We start from the raw sequence: 14,716 nt of genomic DNA on the forward strand, positions 1-14,716 counted from the left end.
TTAACACTATTGTGGTAAGACAGGAAGATGCCATCGTTGACAACATCAACGAGGAATATGATCAACTAGTTCAGCACCTACATGACCGCACAAGGAATGTTGAGAGTGGAAAAGCCACAAACAGATGCCTGTCTTCGGAAACTCTAGAGCTCATTCGCCGATGTGGTCTGGCGTGAGCCTCAGGCAATCACAAGCTAATGTCAGATCTCGAAAAGCTGTGCAGAGAAGCAATAAAGGAAGCCCTTGTACTATCTCCACGGCCTAAAGCTTTTCATTTTAAATTTACTCTTTGTTCTTCCATTTTGTTACGGTTTTGTTGCTTTTATGACCAGGGAATCGCACACTTGGTTATGGTGTATATGTGTCCCAATAGCAAATGGGAGGAAGCAGGTAAAAACGAAAACCTAAACTTTCAGTCCTGATAATCAGAAGTAACTTGATTATCATGGAAGAGAGATTAAATATTTAAAACTTTACTATGTTCCCTTGATCAATGCCTACCGAGTGCTGAGTGCTCTCCACCACCTTTGTTGAGATTGTTAGTTTTTAATTGCTCAGCTAGGTTGGTAACTAACTTCATATTATCCAGGTGGAGAACTGGGCTTTAATCTGTGAGTTTTCAGTTTCAACTCCTGCCTCTTTCCATGGAATGCACATGGAAAAAGTAAAAAGTAACTCATAAATAATATTGTGTCAGACAGGGAAAGACCAATGTATGTGTTGTATTACTATTATGTGGAATCTAGAGAAGATTAATTCTAGGGAAGAGTATAGTTTTGTTTCCAGGGATGGGGGGAGGACCAAAGGGGGAGGTGAGATTTACAGTAACAAAGTGATCAATTGTTCATGATCTAATGTACAAAATAGTGGTTATAGATAACTAAGAGTGTAGAAATTAAATGTTCTTATTGAAAAAAGAACAAACCTAGAGCTAAACCAGGTGATGTGATGGAAATGTTATTATCATAAGTAGCTATTATAGGCACATAGCAATATATGTAAAATCAACATGTTATATTATATTAAACATAAACTGTTTATGACAATGATGTCTCCAGAAAGTTGGAGATATCAATTATGCAAATAAGCAAAATCGCAAATGCCGCTCTAGAAATAAGTCCCAAGGTAGCACAACTGTGTCCTCTCCCTTCTCACACACAACCATCCTCCCACTCCACGTGTGAAGACCAGGGTTTACCAGGCTGTCTAGTACCCACTTTTTTTTACATGTATAACCACTTAATCTGGTGGGTTAGCTCACCTTTAACTTCTAACCCTTTTGGGACCCCTATCTCTCTTGACTCTTTAAAATTTCAGTTTTGGATGATTAGATCTAGTTCACAAATAGATGGTGCTCATATACTATTCTTCCCACTCTCTTGATATATGAAAACAATTGTATAAAATGGGAGTTTGGGGTCTGAAGAGATAGTACAGTGGGTAAGGCACTCTCCTTGTATGTGGCCAATACAAGTTCAACCCCTAGTACTGCATATACCCCGGCATATACAGGAGTGATCCCTGTTCACAGAGCCAGGAGTAAGCCTTGAGCACTTCCAGGTGTGGTCCCCAAACCAAAATAAATAAATAAAAATTAAAAATGAAAATGGGTGTTTATAAAGGCTAAGGGAAGATTGTATAGGATCTTTTCATGACTTAGAGACTTTGAGTTCTATCCTGAAAGCAATATGTTTGAGTAAAGGAATATAATGATTTGATGTACTTTTATCAGAACATAGCAGAGTCCTCCTTCCTCTATTTAAATCTGACTCAGTATAAGATGTGGAAAGTTATAGTTCTGGTTTCAGTTTCTTTTCCGGAGCCTCTAAAACAGATTCCCAAACTTACTTGTCCTACCACTCCCTTTAAAAATAGCATAGATTATATTTTTTGAGAAGCGACCATATTGTTTTCCAAAAGGGCTGAACCAGTCAGCATTCCCACCAGCAGTGTAAGAGGGTTCCTTTCTCCCCAAATCCATGCCAACAGCGGTTGCTTTTGTTCTTTTGGATGTGAGCCAGTCTCTGTGGTGTGAGGTGGTATCTCATAGTTGTTTTGATCTGCATCACCTGATGATTAGTGATGAAGAGCATTTTTTCATGTGCCTTTTAGCCATTCGTATTTCTTCCTTGAGAAAGTTTCTCTTCATTTATTTGCCCCATTTTTTGATGGGGTTGGATGTTTTCTTTTTGTAGAGGTCAACCAGTGACTCCTATACCCTTGATATCAACCCCTTATTAGATGGGCGAATATCCTTTCTCATTCTGTAGACTGCCTTTATATTCTGGTTACTGTATCTTTTGCAATGCAGAAGCTTCTTAGTTTAATAAAGTCCCATTTGTTTATCTCTGTTTCCACTTCGTTGCTCAGTTGCGTGTCATCGTTGAAGATAACATTAGCTTCAATATTGTGGAGGGTTTTTCCGACCTTGTCTTCTATGTATCTTATGGATTGTGGTCTGATGTTGAGGTCTTTAATCCATTTTGATCTGACTTTTGTGCATGGTGTTAGGTCGAGGTCTAAGCCCATTATTTTGCATGTGGTTTTCCAGTTATGCCAGCACCATTTGTTGAAAAGGCTTTCCTTGTTCCACTTCACATTTCTTGCTCCTTTATCAAATATCAGATGATCATATATTTGGACATGCATGTAGGGATATTCCACCCTGTTCCATTGATCGGTGGCTCTGCCTTTGTTCCAGTACCAATTAAAGTATAGTCAAGATGGCATCTGCACCTGTATGTTCATCACAGCACTGTTTACAATAGCCAGAATCTGGGAAAAAAACCCGAATGCCTGAGAACAGACGACTGATTAAAGAAACTTTGGTACATCTACACAATGGAATACTATGCAGCTGTCAGAAAGGATGAAGTCACGAACTTTGCATATAAGTGGATCAACATGGAAAGTATCATGCAAAGTGAAATGAGTCAGAAAGAAAGAGACAGACACAGAACAATCACACTCATTTGCGGAATATAAAATAGAATAGTAGCAATTAATACCAGGAGGCCTGCTCCACAGCTTGGAAGCTGACCTCACATGCTGGGGGAGAGGGCAGTTCAGACAGAGAAGGGAACACCAACCAAAGTGCAGTGGAGGATCCACTCAGGATGGGAGAGGCGGGTTGAAAGCAGACTATAGATTGAACATGATAGCTACCCAGTATCTCCATTCAAACCATGACACCCAAAAGGAGAGAGAGAGAACATTAAGGAATTCCCTGTCACGGGAGGGGTGGCAGGGGGGTGGACAGCACGGGGCAGGGAGGGACCCTGGGGCCATCGATGGAGGAGAATGGGCACTGGTGGAGGGATGGGTACTCGAGTATTGTATGACTGTAACACAGGCACGAAACTCTGTAACTGCACCCTCACGGTGACTCATTAATAAAAAAATAAATAAAAAAATAAAATAGTATCACTTAGTAGCCCCCTGGAAATCTGCCTTCTTTAAGTGAGCCAACAGAAAGTATCTTCAAATGCTACCCATGACTACTATCACCATCCTCAAATGTTCCAACCTCCAGGTTGGGGCAGGTGGGGCGGTGGGAGTGGTGCTATAGCCCACCTTGGAAAAGCATGCACTATCCACAAATCAAACATAAATAACCAGTGATCTAAGTCAAGTACATATGGGAATGGACAGCAAATAATTATTCACAGTGCTAAACAAATGCTGAAACAAGAAATTAAAAAATAGTATCCTCTTTTTAATTTTTTATTTGTGAAATACATCTAACCTGTTTGTTTTATTTTTTCTTTTGGGGTTGGGGGCCACACTTGGTGATGCACAGGATTATTCCTTATTCTGTACTCATGAGTGACTCCTGGCAGTGCTTGAGGTATGTGGTACCCAGGATCAAACTGGGGTTGGCTACATGCAAGGCAAAGAACTTGCCCACTATGTTCTCTCTCTCTAGACCCTGTTAAAGCATTACCAATGCTACTGTAATTTCTTTGGAACCAAAATAGCCCTGGGGACCACCCTGTACATTACTCAGCCATGAGATTTCATGCATTCTGGTCCAAGTTCATGTCATCCACTCAGTGCAAACCTGACATTGTACACATAACATGCCTAAGTTATTCCAGGAAGGGAATATATTCAGATGATAGTAAACTCAAAGTAGACTAATATTTAAACTATGAGAATTTAAAAAAACAGTCACTATGAAACCTCTAACACGATGCATGAACTTTTTTTAAAGCTATAGGATTATTGCTTTATATATATTTTATATATGAATTTAATTAGCCATTTTTCTTGCTTAGTAGTATTAGTCACACTTGCTATAAATTAGTCTAAAATCAGAAAATTAAAAAATAGTGACAAAAATAAATACTGTCTAAAGAACTTTTTATATTCTCCATAAGAATAATATTGAAATTACCCAATATCATTTAAACAAAACATTTTACTCAATGGATTAATGAATCTACAAAGACTCAATAGTAGAAGATAAACCACATATCTGAAATAAACATAGATCTGCTGGGAAAGTGTGAGGATATACTGTGTACTGTCCAATATGTAATTCCCAAGGCACTGAATTCTAGTTCTCATGACATCCTCAATTATCTACAGAGGGTTCTGGACAATCCTTGGGGAGATTTTATAAATGGCATCATATTTGCTGACCTATTGGAATGTGCTATGTCAAAAGCACTATATTTGAAACTGTAACCTTGGGCTTTCTGCAATCATTGTACTAGTAAAATGAACCTTGTATCACCATTTATAACTAAGAAGATGATAATCTAGCAAGCAAATACTAGAATATGTGATAGCAATTTAATATGAGCCCAAGTCACCCTTGGAATGATAGCAAAGATATTGACATTGGCAAACCTCTGTCACTCTTCAGCAACCGATTTTAGTTTTTAGATTTATGGGTTCAAATTTCCTGTAGTTCTTCAAAGAGCATGGTGGAGTGCCTGGAACTGTGCGAAATAAAAGTCAAAAGAGCTTATCGTAAGAACAAATTGTTCCATTGCTGGCTTGTAGCCCTCTCCTCCCAGGGACCTTTGAGTCCTTGCTTGTAAGCACCCCGGGCAATGAAGAAATAGAACCAATGACTCACCAGAACATACCTCGCCAGCAACTCACAGGCACCAATCCTCAACCTAAGAAAATCTAAATATCTTTAGAATTTGACCAAATTCACAAGGTTCTACCATATCAACTAGTTAATTCAACAAAACAGCTTGTCCAAAGAGGAATCATTTAAAACATGATCAGGATTACCAGATCGAATGAGTTATGCCGGGATAGTTATCTAAGTTATGGCAAGCTTCTCTCTGCCTCTGTCTCTAAATCTTTCTTCAAGTATCACATGGTATTAAGTAAAGTGTGGTTGGAGGACCCGCTCGGGATGGGAAATGTGTGCTGAAAGTAGATTATAGATTGAACACGATGGCCACTCAGTACCCCTACTGCAAACCACAACACCCAGAAGGAGAGTACAAAAGGGAATGCCCTGCAACAGAGGTGGGGTGGGGGGTGGGATTGGGGGGTGGGAGGGATACTGGGATCATCAGTGGTGGAGAATGGGCACTGGCGCAGGGATGAGTTCTCGAGCATTGTATGACCCAAACAGAAGCACGAAAATATGTAAATCTGTAACTGTACCCTCACGATGATTCACTAATAAAAAATAAAAAAAATTAAGAAAAGAATCACATGGTATTGAATCCTTTGGTGGGATGCAAAGTTGAGGGAATGGAAGAGGGAGAATGGGGATATTACTGTAATTGGAAGTAAAGTGTCCTGGAAGATTTCTTCTGGAAATTATAATACCAGAGTTTTGTAGAGCTTTAAAACTATTTGTGTGTAAAGTCAAATAGATCTTTACCAGATATATAAGTGTATGTCTTTCCAGATGGGTAGGTTATTTTCTTTGAAGCTTCAACCATTGTAGATATAATAGTCATATCATAAAATATTTCCTTTTTAACCTTTTATCAGGACTGGATAGAGACCTCAACAGGCTGTGCACGTATTCTACATGCAGGAGGCTCAGGGTAAATCCCCGGCACTGCACGGTCCCCACAAGCACTGCAAAGTACACAGCCTGCCGCAGTTTTCAGCACTAAAACACAACTTCCCCACCCTTTTAATCCCTCTTTAAAGCCACAAGATGTGTGTGCAAAGCAAGAAATTGACTTAGAAACAAATGAAGGGAGAGAAAGAGTGGAATACATGTTCGAGAGAGAGCACAGACTTCTTCAGAGTGGAAAAAGCAGAGAGAGATACTCATTCGAAGGAGACACGGGTTTGAGCAAGCTAGCTATTAATTCCTTTTTAAAGCTAGTTTATTTATATTAAATGGAAATGTTATCTCACTGCATTGTCTCCCCTCTATTTTTTTTTTGAGTTGACATTGGCTCATACCACTATGCAAGTTTCAGGTGCATAGTATTATACTTGACATCTGTGTATAAATGAAATTTTGCTAACCACTGGGAGTGTAGTTTCCTCCATCAGCAGATGTTCGATTCCTTTTACTCCCCTACCCACTTCCCCTTTTTAACCTCTGGTAGTCACCATTCTGTCCTCACTATGCAAGAGGTTGTGTTTATTTTTGTCCTGTTTCTTTGTTTCTTTAGATTAAACATGAGTTAAATCATATACTATTTTCTTTCTCCTTCTGACATATTTTCCTTAGCATAATTCCCTCCAGATTTATCCTTGTTGCGGCAAGTTGCAGAATTCCTCTCTTTTACATAGCTGAATAGTATCATGTGTGTCTATGCCACATGTTTACCTACCCCTCCATCTATGGGAACTTAGGTTGTTGCCATATATAGGCTATTGTAAATAATACTGCCATGAACCATATGTTAAATATGTCTTTCAAAACAATATCTTTCTATTCTTCAAATAACTCCCTAGAAGTGCAATAGATCATCATATGGTATTTCTATTTTAAATTTTTTTTAGAAAGTCAGCCCTTTCGATGTAATAATCCCTGCTCACCTGGGGCAGCAACCTATAACCAAAGACTTGACTATTTCTACATTCAATAATATTAAGTTCATTAAATTCCACTAGGCATAACAGGAAACACATATAACACATATAATATATATTCAGGTTTGGTATCACCACCAAGTGAGTTTTAGAGATTTTTTTAAATTTTGGAGTTGGACCTAAGGGACTGAGAATATGCATACCTTTATCCTTGGTGCTTCTGCCACTAAAAAACAACTATTTATTTAAACTACCCCAATGACTACTTCCAAACATTTTTCACTCTTACTATGTTTTCCTGTTTAACAACCAACCTACCGATAGTAGAGAGAACCATTAACCCCAAGTATTTTATCATCACCTACATTATGCACACGATACAATTCTTCCTTTCACTACTAAGTTCTAAATTAAATATAAATCACTCAGTTTTCACTTGTTTATTTTATGTCTCTTCCAACATCTTTACTGAATTCTTTTGGAATTGTGTGTTAATGTGTGTGTGAGAGAGAGAAAGAGGAGAGAAAGAGAGAGGGACAGAGGGAGGGAGGAAATAGAAAGGATCATATCACAAAAATTGCCAAGGAAGAAGAGGTTGTCATAGACAATCAGGGTTCTTACACTGTAACATGAGTCAAGTAGAGACATCCTGCTAATGTTTTTTGCAACAACTTTTTTCAGATGCTTCTGTCTCTCCACTTTCACTGTAGATTTTGCTAGGGAATTAAGAGATTGATATGACAGATATATTTACACTTTTACAACATCTTATTTTCAGAACACAACACCTCACAATGTGTTCTCTTGTGGCACATTACTAGATCACTGAATTAAAAATGAGAGGTATAGCTGATGATTGATTGCTAATTACCCAGAGCATTTGTCGAATGCAATAAGCAGAGACATAAGCTCCATTTCACTACTATATGATTGTCAAGTTTACAGCACATCTTTGCTAGCACAGAAAACTTTCTCAATAAGGATATTTAGTTGATCAGAGCAAAGAAAGTTGAATAAATAGCCTTCCTATCAGAATAAACTCACAGGGAAGAAAATGTAGTGGTGATCAAATTAGTTTATTTAATGCCTTCTATACAAAAAACATATGCAAAATCTCAGCTTTATTTTCCCATTGTTGAGACTTTAAAGACATTTTTCAGAATGGCTCATCATGAAATGTAAGTACTATAAACAGACTGTTTATCTGCTTATCTACTGTGAACCTTTGGAAGAGTCTGAATCATTATAATACCTATATTTATTTATCCACAACAAGAACAATTTCCACTTTGTTGAGAGTGCATGTCATGGAACATGCTTGCTAGTGCAGATTGATCAAATTCAGAATGACATTTCGCCAATTAAAGGCTGCCATTTGCACTGTTACCCTATACTATAGTATACAACTAAAGAGCATGTAGGATAGAAAATGGTTCTTTCATAAATTATATATTGCCAACCCAAAGAGTAAATCTCATCCCTCTTTTTAAAAATAAGTAGCCCTTATAACCCCAGACACAATGTGCCAAAGTCTAAAGTCTTACAATCACAATGTCAAACTTCTTCAGGTGGGGGCTTTTCTCTCAGAAGAGATTAGACTGTGAGTTTAACACATCTATCATCTATCTCATTTGCATGTTTATCTGCATATGTGTAATAAACTCTTCATGGGTAGACTTGCAGATCCATAAGAGGATTGGTCTTAATTTGAATCGCCATTATAACAAAAAGGAAAGAAAGAAGAAAAGATGGGAAAGAAAGAGAAAAAAAAGACATTAGGATAAGTGATTTGAAAATTGCCTGTAAGAATATTGTATTTAGTGTAAAGATAAAGATATATAAACAAATCTATGAAATACTATAATTGTTGAAATTTAAAGAACGTGTAGATACAGTTAGTTTACAAAGCAGCAGCTAATTCTGTCATGTTGAGATGGAAGCAAATTTGAGTTCATTATTAAAAAGTTTGGAAGAGCCTGGCAAGTTCCCTGTGGTGTATTTGATATGCCAAATACAGTAACAACAACAGGTCTCATTCCCCTGACCCTGAAAAGAGCTTCCAATTGTTGGGAAAAACGAGTAAGGAGAGGCTGCTAAAATCTCAGGGCTGGGACGAATGGAGATATTACTGGCACCCACTTGAGTAAATTGATGAACAGTGATACAGTGATGTTAAAAAGTTTCCGTTAATTTAAAAAAGAAAATGTTTATGGTGAAAATGCTGTATTAAGGCTTTCTGTACCTTAGTAAATGTTTGCCTTTGTGGTCTACTCCCTCAATAATGCAATCACAGTAGAATTAGATGAGCATAATTATTTGGATATTCTAGGAACACATAGCTGGGATGTCCAGCAAAGACTCCCAGAGGGAAAGACGTTTGAAAAAGACCATAAGGTCATGCAGGAAGAGTGCCAAGTGACAGCGAAAGTGTTCCAGGTAGAGGGAAGAGACTGCTCAAGATCTAGAAGTGAGAGATATATTATGACTAGAGCATGGGGTGGGGGAGAAGTAGAGAAGGAAAAGGAGGAGAGAATGAGGAAGGAGAAAGTGTGGGAGAAGTTTTAGAGGAGACTCGGGGTCAAATCACAGCAGGCTCCATGTTAAAGTATATAACTTTATCCTAGAGACAAAAATAAGTCATTTATAAACATCTACATGAAAAACTAAAAAGATCCAGTTTGCATTTGGGATATTCATTGAAGCTACAAGTGACCAATGGATCTCATGCCCCCCTTCAGGAATCTACATGTGCATTCCCTATTTCAGGGTATATTGGTTTTCAAAACTTCACAGCTTAGACCTTTAATGTGAATTTTCCTCAATCATAGGGAATCATAGGCCTTTACCAAGAGTGCGCCCTCTCCCACAGAGCACCTAAGGTCGTGACTGACTGATGTGGTGAGACAGGCCTGGAAGCCTATTTCAATCTGAGACAAGCTTAGCTCCTAAACTCCCAGAAGCATGGACTGAGGTCTCTGTTGTAACCATGGCAGGTCACTTCTCCCACTGCTTAATCCTACTAATTATCTTACATAATTACAAATTTAGTAACTTCGAAAACACACACACTTATCATGTGTCAGTGCCCATGGGCCTGGAGTCTGGATACAACTTAGCTGAGCCATCTGCTTGGGCTGTGTTGGCCCAACAGCATTCTCATTAAAATGCTCAACTAGGAATAAAATACACTCCCAGGCTCACTCCAGTTATTGATGGGATTTATTTCCATGTGAATGTAGTTTCTTGCTGGCTGTTAGTTAGAGACTCTCTTAGTGGCCTAGAAGCCACCAATAATTTCTAGAGGCTCCTCATAGTTCCTTCCAACTATAGGAAGTGGGCAGTCCAAACATGACCCTTTGATCAAGCAGCAAGGAGATTCTTCAAGACAAATCTGCTAGCAAGAAGACTCAGATATAATATAAAGTAACTGAAGCCCCTTAATGTAGTCTATTCATACCCACAAGTTACAGGTCCTATCTGCACTCAATAAGATTGTAGGAAAGATTGTAGGAAAGCAAAAACATAAGGAGATGGGAATGATAGTGGCAACCTTAGAGTCAAATTTGTCTGCCACATTTGCCATCCTCACTTCCTACACATGTATCTCATGAGAATATTACCCAATAAAACTGCATCCAGCTACCCATGTTAGAATCTGTATCTAGACAACACTTGAGGTAAGAGGGTGAGTTAGAGACTATTGCTAAAACCTGAACTAGGTGACTGCAGTGTGTGATTGTTAACTTTTGACTAATAAATGTACAATTATTATTAGGGTTTTGAATGATGCATGACCTATCTAGTAGCAAAATCAAGACTAAACACTATAAGGTATTTTCAAGCAAGGACACACACAACAAAAAAATCATTCACTTCTCAGGTTAAGTATAACTAATAGAAGTTACGCTTGCTATGCTCCAGAGAGAGAAAATAGATCTCAGACCACAATCAGTCACACAATCAAAAAGAGATAATTATCACTTTATTAACATAGAGTTAATTTTTACAAATCACAGAAACAGTCCAAAAATAAAGATGTTCTATTAGAAACTAATAGTGAGAAAATACATAAGCAATTGTTGGCCTGAAAACCAGATCAAATTTCACCTTGTGTATAAACACTCCCAGTTTTATCAATTCCATTTACAAAACTTGGTTTTTATTCTTGCTTACTTGGATACAGCGTGATACAAAAGCAAGAGTCCATTTTCAGTTATGGGCATTATTCACAGGAAAAATATTTTCCTTAAGTTCTTAAATATATATGTGTACATATTAAATTTTCAGCGACTTGACCTTATTTATAGAAATGCCTAAATACTAGGACATTTCAAAATCAATAATTATAAGTAATATGTGACTACACTTAATAGACTGTGTTTTTAAAAAATATTTTAAAATATTCTTAGCCAACACCTATGATTCCATGGTTTTCATAAGTATAATTGATTTCCTTTCACTTGTATGCATTAAAATTTTCTTACAAAAGAAGAATGATGAAACAACCTATATAATCTTCCCAAGATAATTTGTGATACTTAGCAATTGCACAGAAACAAGTGTTGAGTTTCTTGGAAAAGGAAAACCAGCAGCTCTTCAGAGAGGGGTGAGCCGCTCATCCTCTGTCACGAAAGCATCATTAATGTTCCCTCCCTTCATATCCAGTGGGTCGCAAGAGATGCCATTTTCAATTGTGGCTGTGTTTTCACACTTATCTTCGGTGTCATCCACTTCAGATGATTCTCTATTCTTCCTAAAAGCACATAAAAATGACTGTGAACTAAGAGGAGAATTCATAGTCTTCTTGTATAGACACGAGCAAAGAAAAGGGAAGAGGAACCTTAGAATGATGAAATAATTGATGAAACTATATTTTCAAAAATATTTCAAAGATTATAAAGCACTGATGAGGTGAAAAGACACTATCAAGATAAGAAGTCAGAGATGATAATATACAACAATAAGAAAAATATATTTTATTTGGTACACTAAATATATATGATATATATATGCAAAATTCTGTGTCCTTTACCAACCACCCTACCCATGTCAAAAATTTTTACCTGACTCTTTCATGAGGGGCTTGTCACAAAATCCAAATTTAAAGATAATTTTTGAAATAGCTAACCTTGGCTCAACACAAAGTAAGCAATGATGTGCTTAGAATTGAATGAAGAGATACATGGGTGGATGGTTAGCTAGACAGATAAATGACCTGATCAATGAATAGAGGTCAATGGCTGGCTTGTTGTATGATAAATCAATGATTAATGGATAGATTAATGGACAAATAGGAAGGGAGGAAGGAAGGGAGGAAGGAAGAAAGGAAGGAAGGAAGGAAGGAAGGAAGGAAGGAAGGAAGGAAGGAAGGAAGGAAGGAAGGAAGGAAGGAAGGAAGGAAGGAAGGAAAGAAGGAAGGAAGGAAGGAAGGAAGGAAGGAAGGAAGGAAGGAAGGAAGGAAGGAAGGAAGGAAGGAAGGAAGGAAGGAAGGAAAGGTCATGAGAAAGAGAAAAGAATATTTTGGCATGGATAATGCCCTAGTAGGAAGGTTATCTGTAGTAACCTGTGCTTACACATTATCATCCAAAAATATATAACTCTCGCATATCCCCCATCATTCCTCAGTGGTCTGGGAGTAAATAATAATTATCTATAATAATAAATAGCTTGAACAGTTAACTATTAACCTGAATCCTGTGTATATAAGTATGCAACCCCATATTACAAAAATCCTCGTGAACAAAACATTCTGAAATAGGTGGCAATGCAATAATAATTTTAGAAATAATGATGGCCTATATCATCATCATCATCATCATCATCCCGTTGATCGTCAAATTTCTCGAAGTGGTCTCAGTAATGTTTCCATTCGTCCAAGCCCTGAGATTTTAGAAGCTTCTCTCTACTCGTCCTTCCCAACAATGCCGCATCGGAGGCTCTTTCAGGGTCAGAGGAATGAGATCCCAGCATTGTTACTGGTTTTGGCTTATGAATACACCATGGGGAGTTTGTGAGGCTCTCCCATGTGGGCAGGAAACTCTCGGTTTGCTTGCCAGGTTTTCCCAGAGGGAGAAGTAGGCTATAAGATGCTGTGCGCTTCCGGGAGCTTGGTTTTAAGTCTCTGGGTGTTGACCGTTGGTGGGACTACACAGCGCCGGGGGAGGTCCCTGGTTGTGACCGTCTAGCTACTGGAAAATGGGAAATCTGGGCAGAAGAGGCCCAGTCCCGATCCGAGCAGATATGTATGTATATATGGTCAATATACATTTTCCATTTTCTTCAGTTAAAGAACAGTTTCTTATGGAGTTAGAAGAAAACCACAGAAAGCTGAGACACACAGATCACTGCAGGGAATTCCTGCCCACATTCCTACCCCCAGCCACAGAGTAGAAATAGTCTATCATTATATCACAAAATGATGAGGAAGAACTAAAAAAGAAAAGAGCAAATGAATAAGTTTCTCCTTAAAAGAAGGATTTTTCAATTAAAATTATTGCAAGGGAGATCTCTGTAGAAATTTATCAAATCTGTATGAGCAGCAAATTAGGTGTATATTATTCTTTCGGTTGTTCAGTCTTGGCATTGCCAGGCTTCACAAACTGCTGTGTCAGTTACTTGTGGGCTAGTGGATATGATAAGGGGCTCAAAGTTTATTTAACAGTAACACAGCCCTTTGCCACACTTCATGTGTATACGGTAATAAACTGATTCACTGCATCTGCATTGCTCTAAGAACAATAAACCTTAGCTATATCTCTGGGTCACTCTAATTTGGTGTTCTGCTTAAAACATTTTTTCATTTTCCTGAGAAATAAAACTGAGTTTTAATGACTTCACTTCCTGCGATGATAAATGGTTCATGAAGAGGATGGGAGTAAATGACTAAAGTACATGAAACTGCCTTCTAAGAGCCTGGGAAGTGAATAGGTTCATGAATTTTGAAGGGCAAAAGAGGAAAGGTATCAGTTGGCCCTCAGAGCTAGGTTTGTTTAGGAATGGGACTTGCCTAAGATAAAGTGGTAGCTGAAGCCAGAAAGAACTTTCTATCTCCCTCCAAGAAGATCAAGGCACCAGAATAGCCAAAAAGAATATGACACACAAATATGATTTTAAAACAGGACAAAATCAATTACTGGAGAGTTGGGACTATCCTAACAATCATTACATATAATCCTAGGGAATTATACTGTGCCTGGAGTTGTTTCAGAGGACATTATAACAGTGAGACTGATGGTCTTTAGAATCAAATCCATCTGGATCCATGTGTACTAGTACCATACCTTTCTAACCATGGACCACAGGCAGTCACTTTCTATCTGCCATGTGATCGTATTAACAAATAAGATCTATTACAGGCATAAACAAAACTAGATGCCTTGTGTAAATCATTTCATCCCCAAATGTTACTCATATTTTATTATTATACCTGGTTTTCAGTCTCAGTCTCAAATATGTTGCCTGATTTTTCTTTCAAAAATGGAATAAGAAGTGAAAGGAGTTGATCTAGAATTTTTTATACCCAGGCATCACTCAAAATACATATTGAGTATATACATTTAAGAACAGTAAATAAAAACAATTATAAGTTGTATTTCCAATTTAATTTACACTTCTATTTTAAAGATTGCATTTAATTAAGATTTAAATTAATATTTTATAAGAATCTGACATCTCAGTACAGTAAATGTCGGTGGAGTGCGAATAACAGAAGTCGTAGAACTCCAAATATATTTCTGTTTAC

General features: G+C 37.7%; 1 protein-coding gene across 1 annotated transcript in view; it reads right to left on the bottom strand.

The window, feature by feature from the left end:
* Positions 1-11,571: 11,571 nt before the first annotated feature.
* CLTRN (collectrin, amino acid transport regulator) overlaps positions 11,572-14,716 on the bottom strand; it is a 34,088-nt gene continuing 30,943 nt past the window's right edge. Inside the window, exon 6 of the mRNA XM_004612210.2 lies at positions 11,572-11,728. Coding sequence (XP_004612267.1) covers positions 11,572-11,728 — 157 coding nt within the window. The remainder of the gene's footprint in view (positions 11,729-14,716) is intronic.

This window comes from Sorex araneus, chromosome X, assembly GCF_027595985.1.
Source record: "Sorex araneus isolate mSorAra2 chromosome X, mSorAra2.pri, whole genome shotgun sequence".
Taxonomy (NCBI): Eukaryota; Metazoa; Chordata; class Mammalia; order Eulipotyphla; family Soricidae; genus Sorex; species Sorex araneus.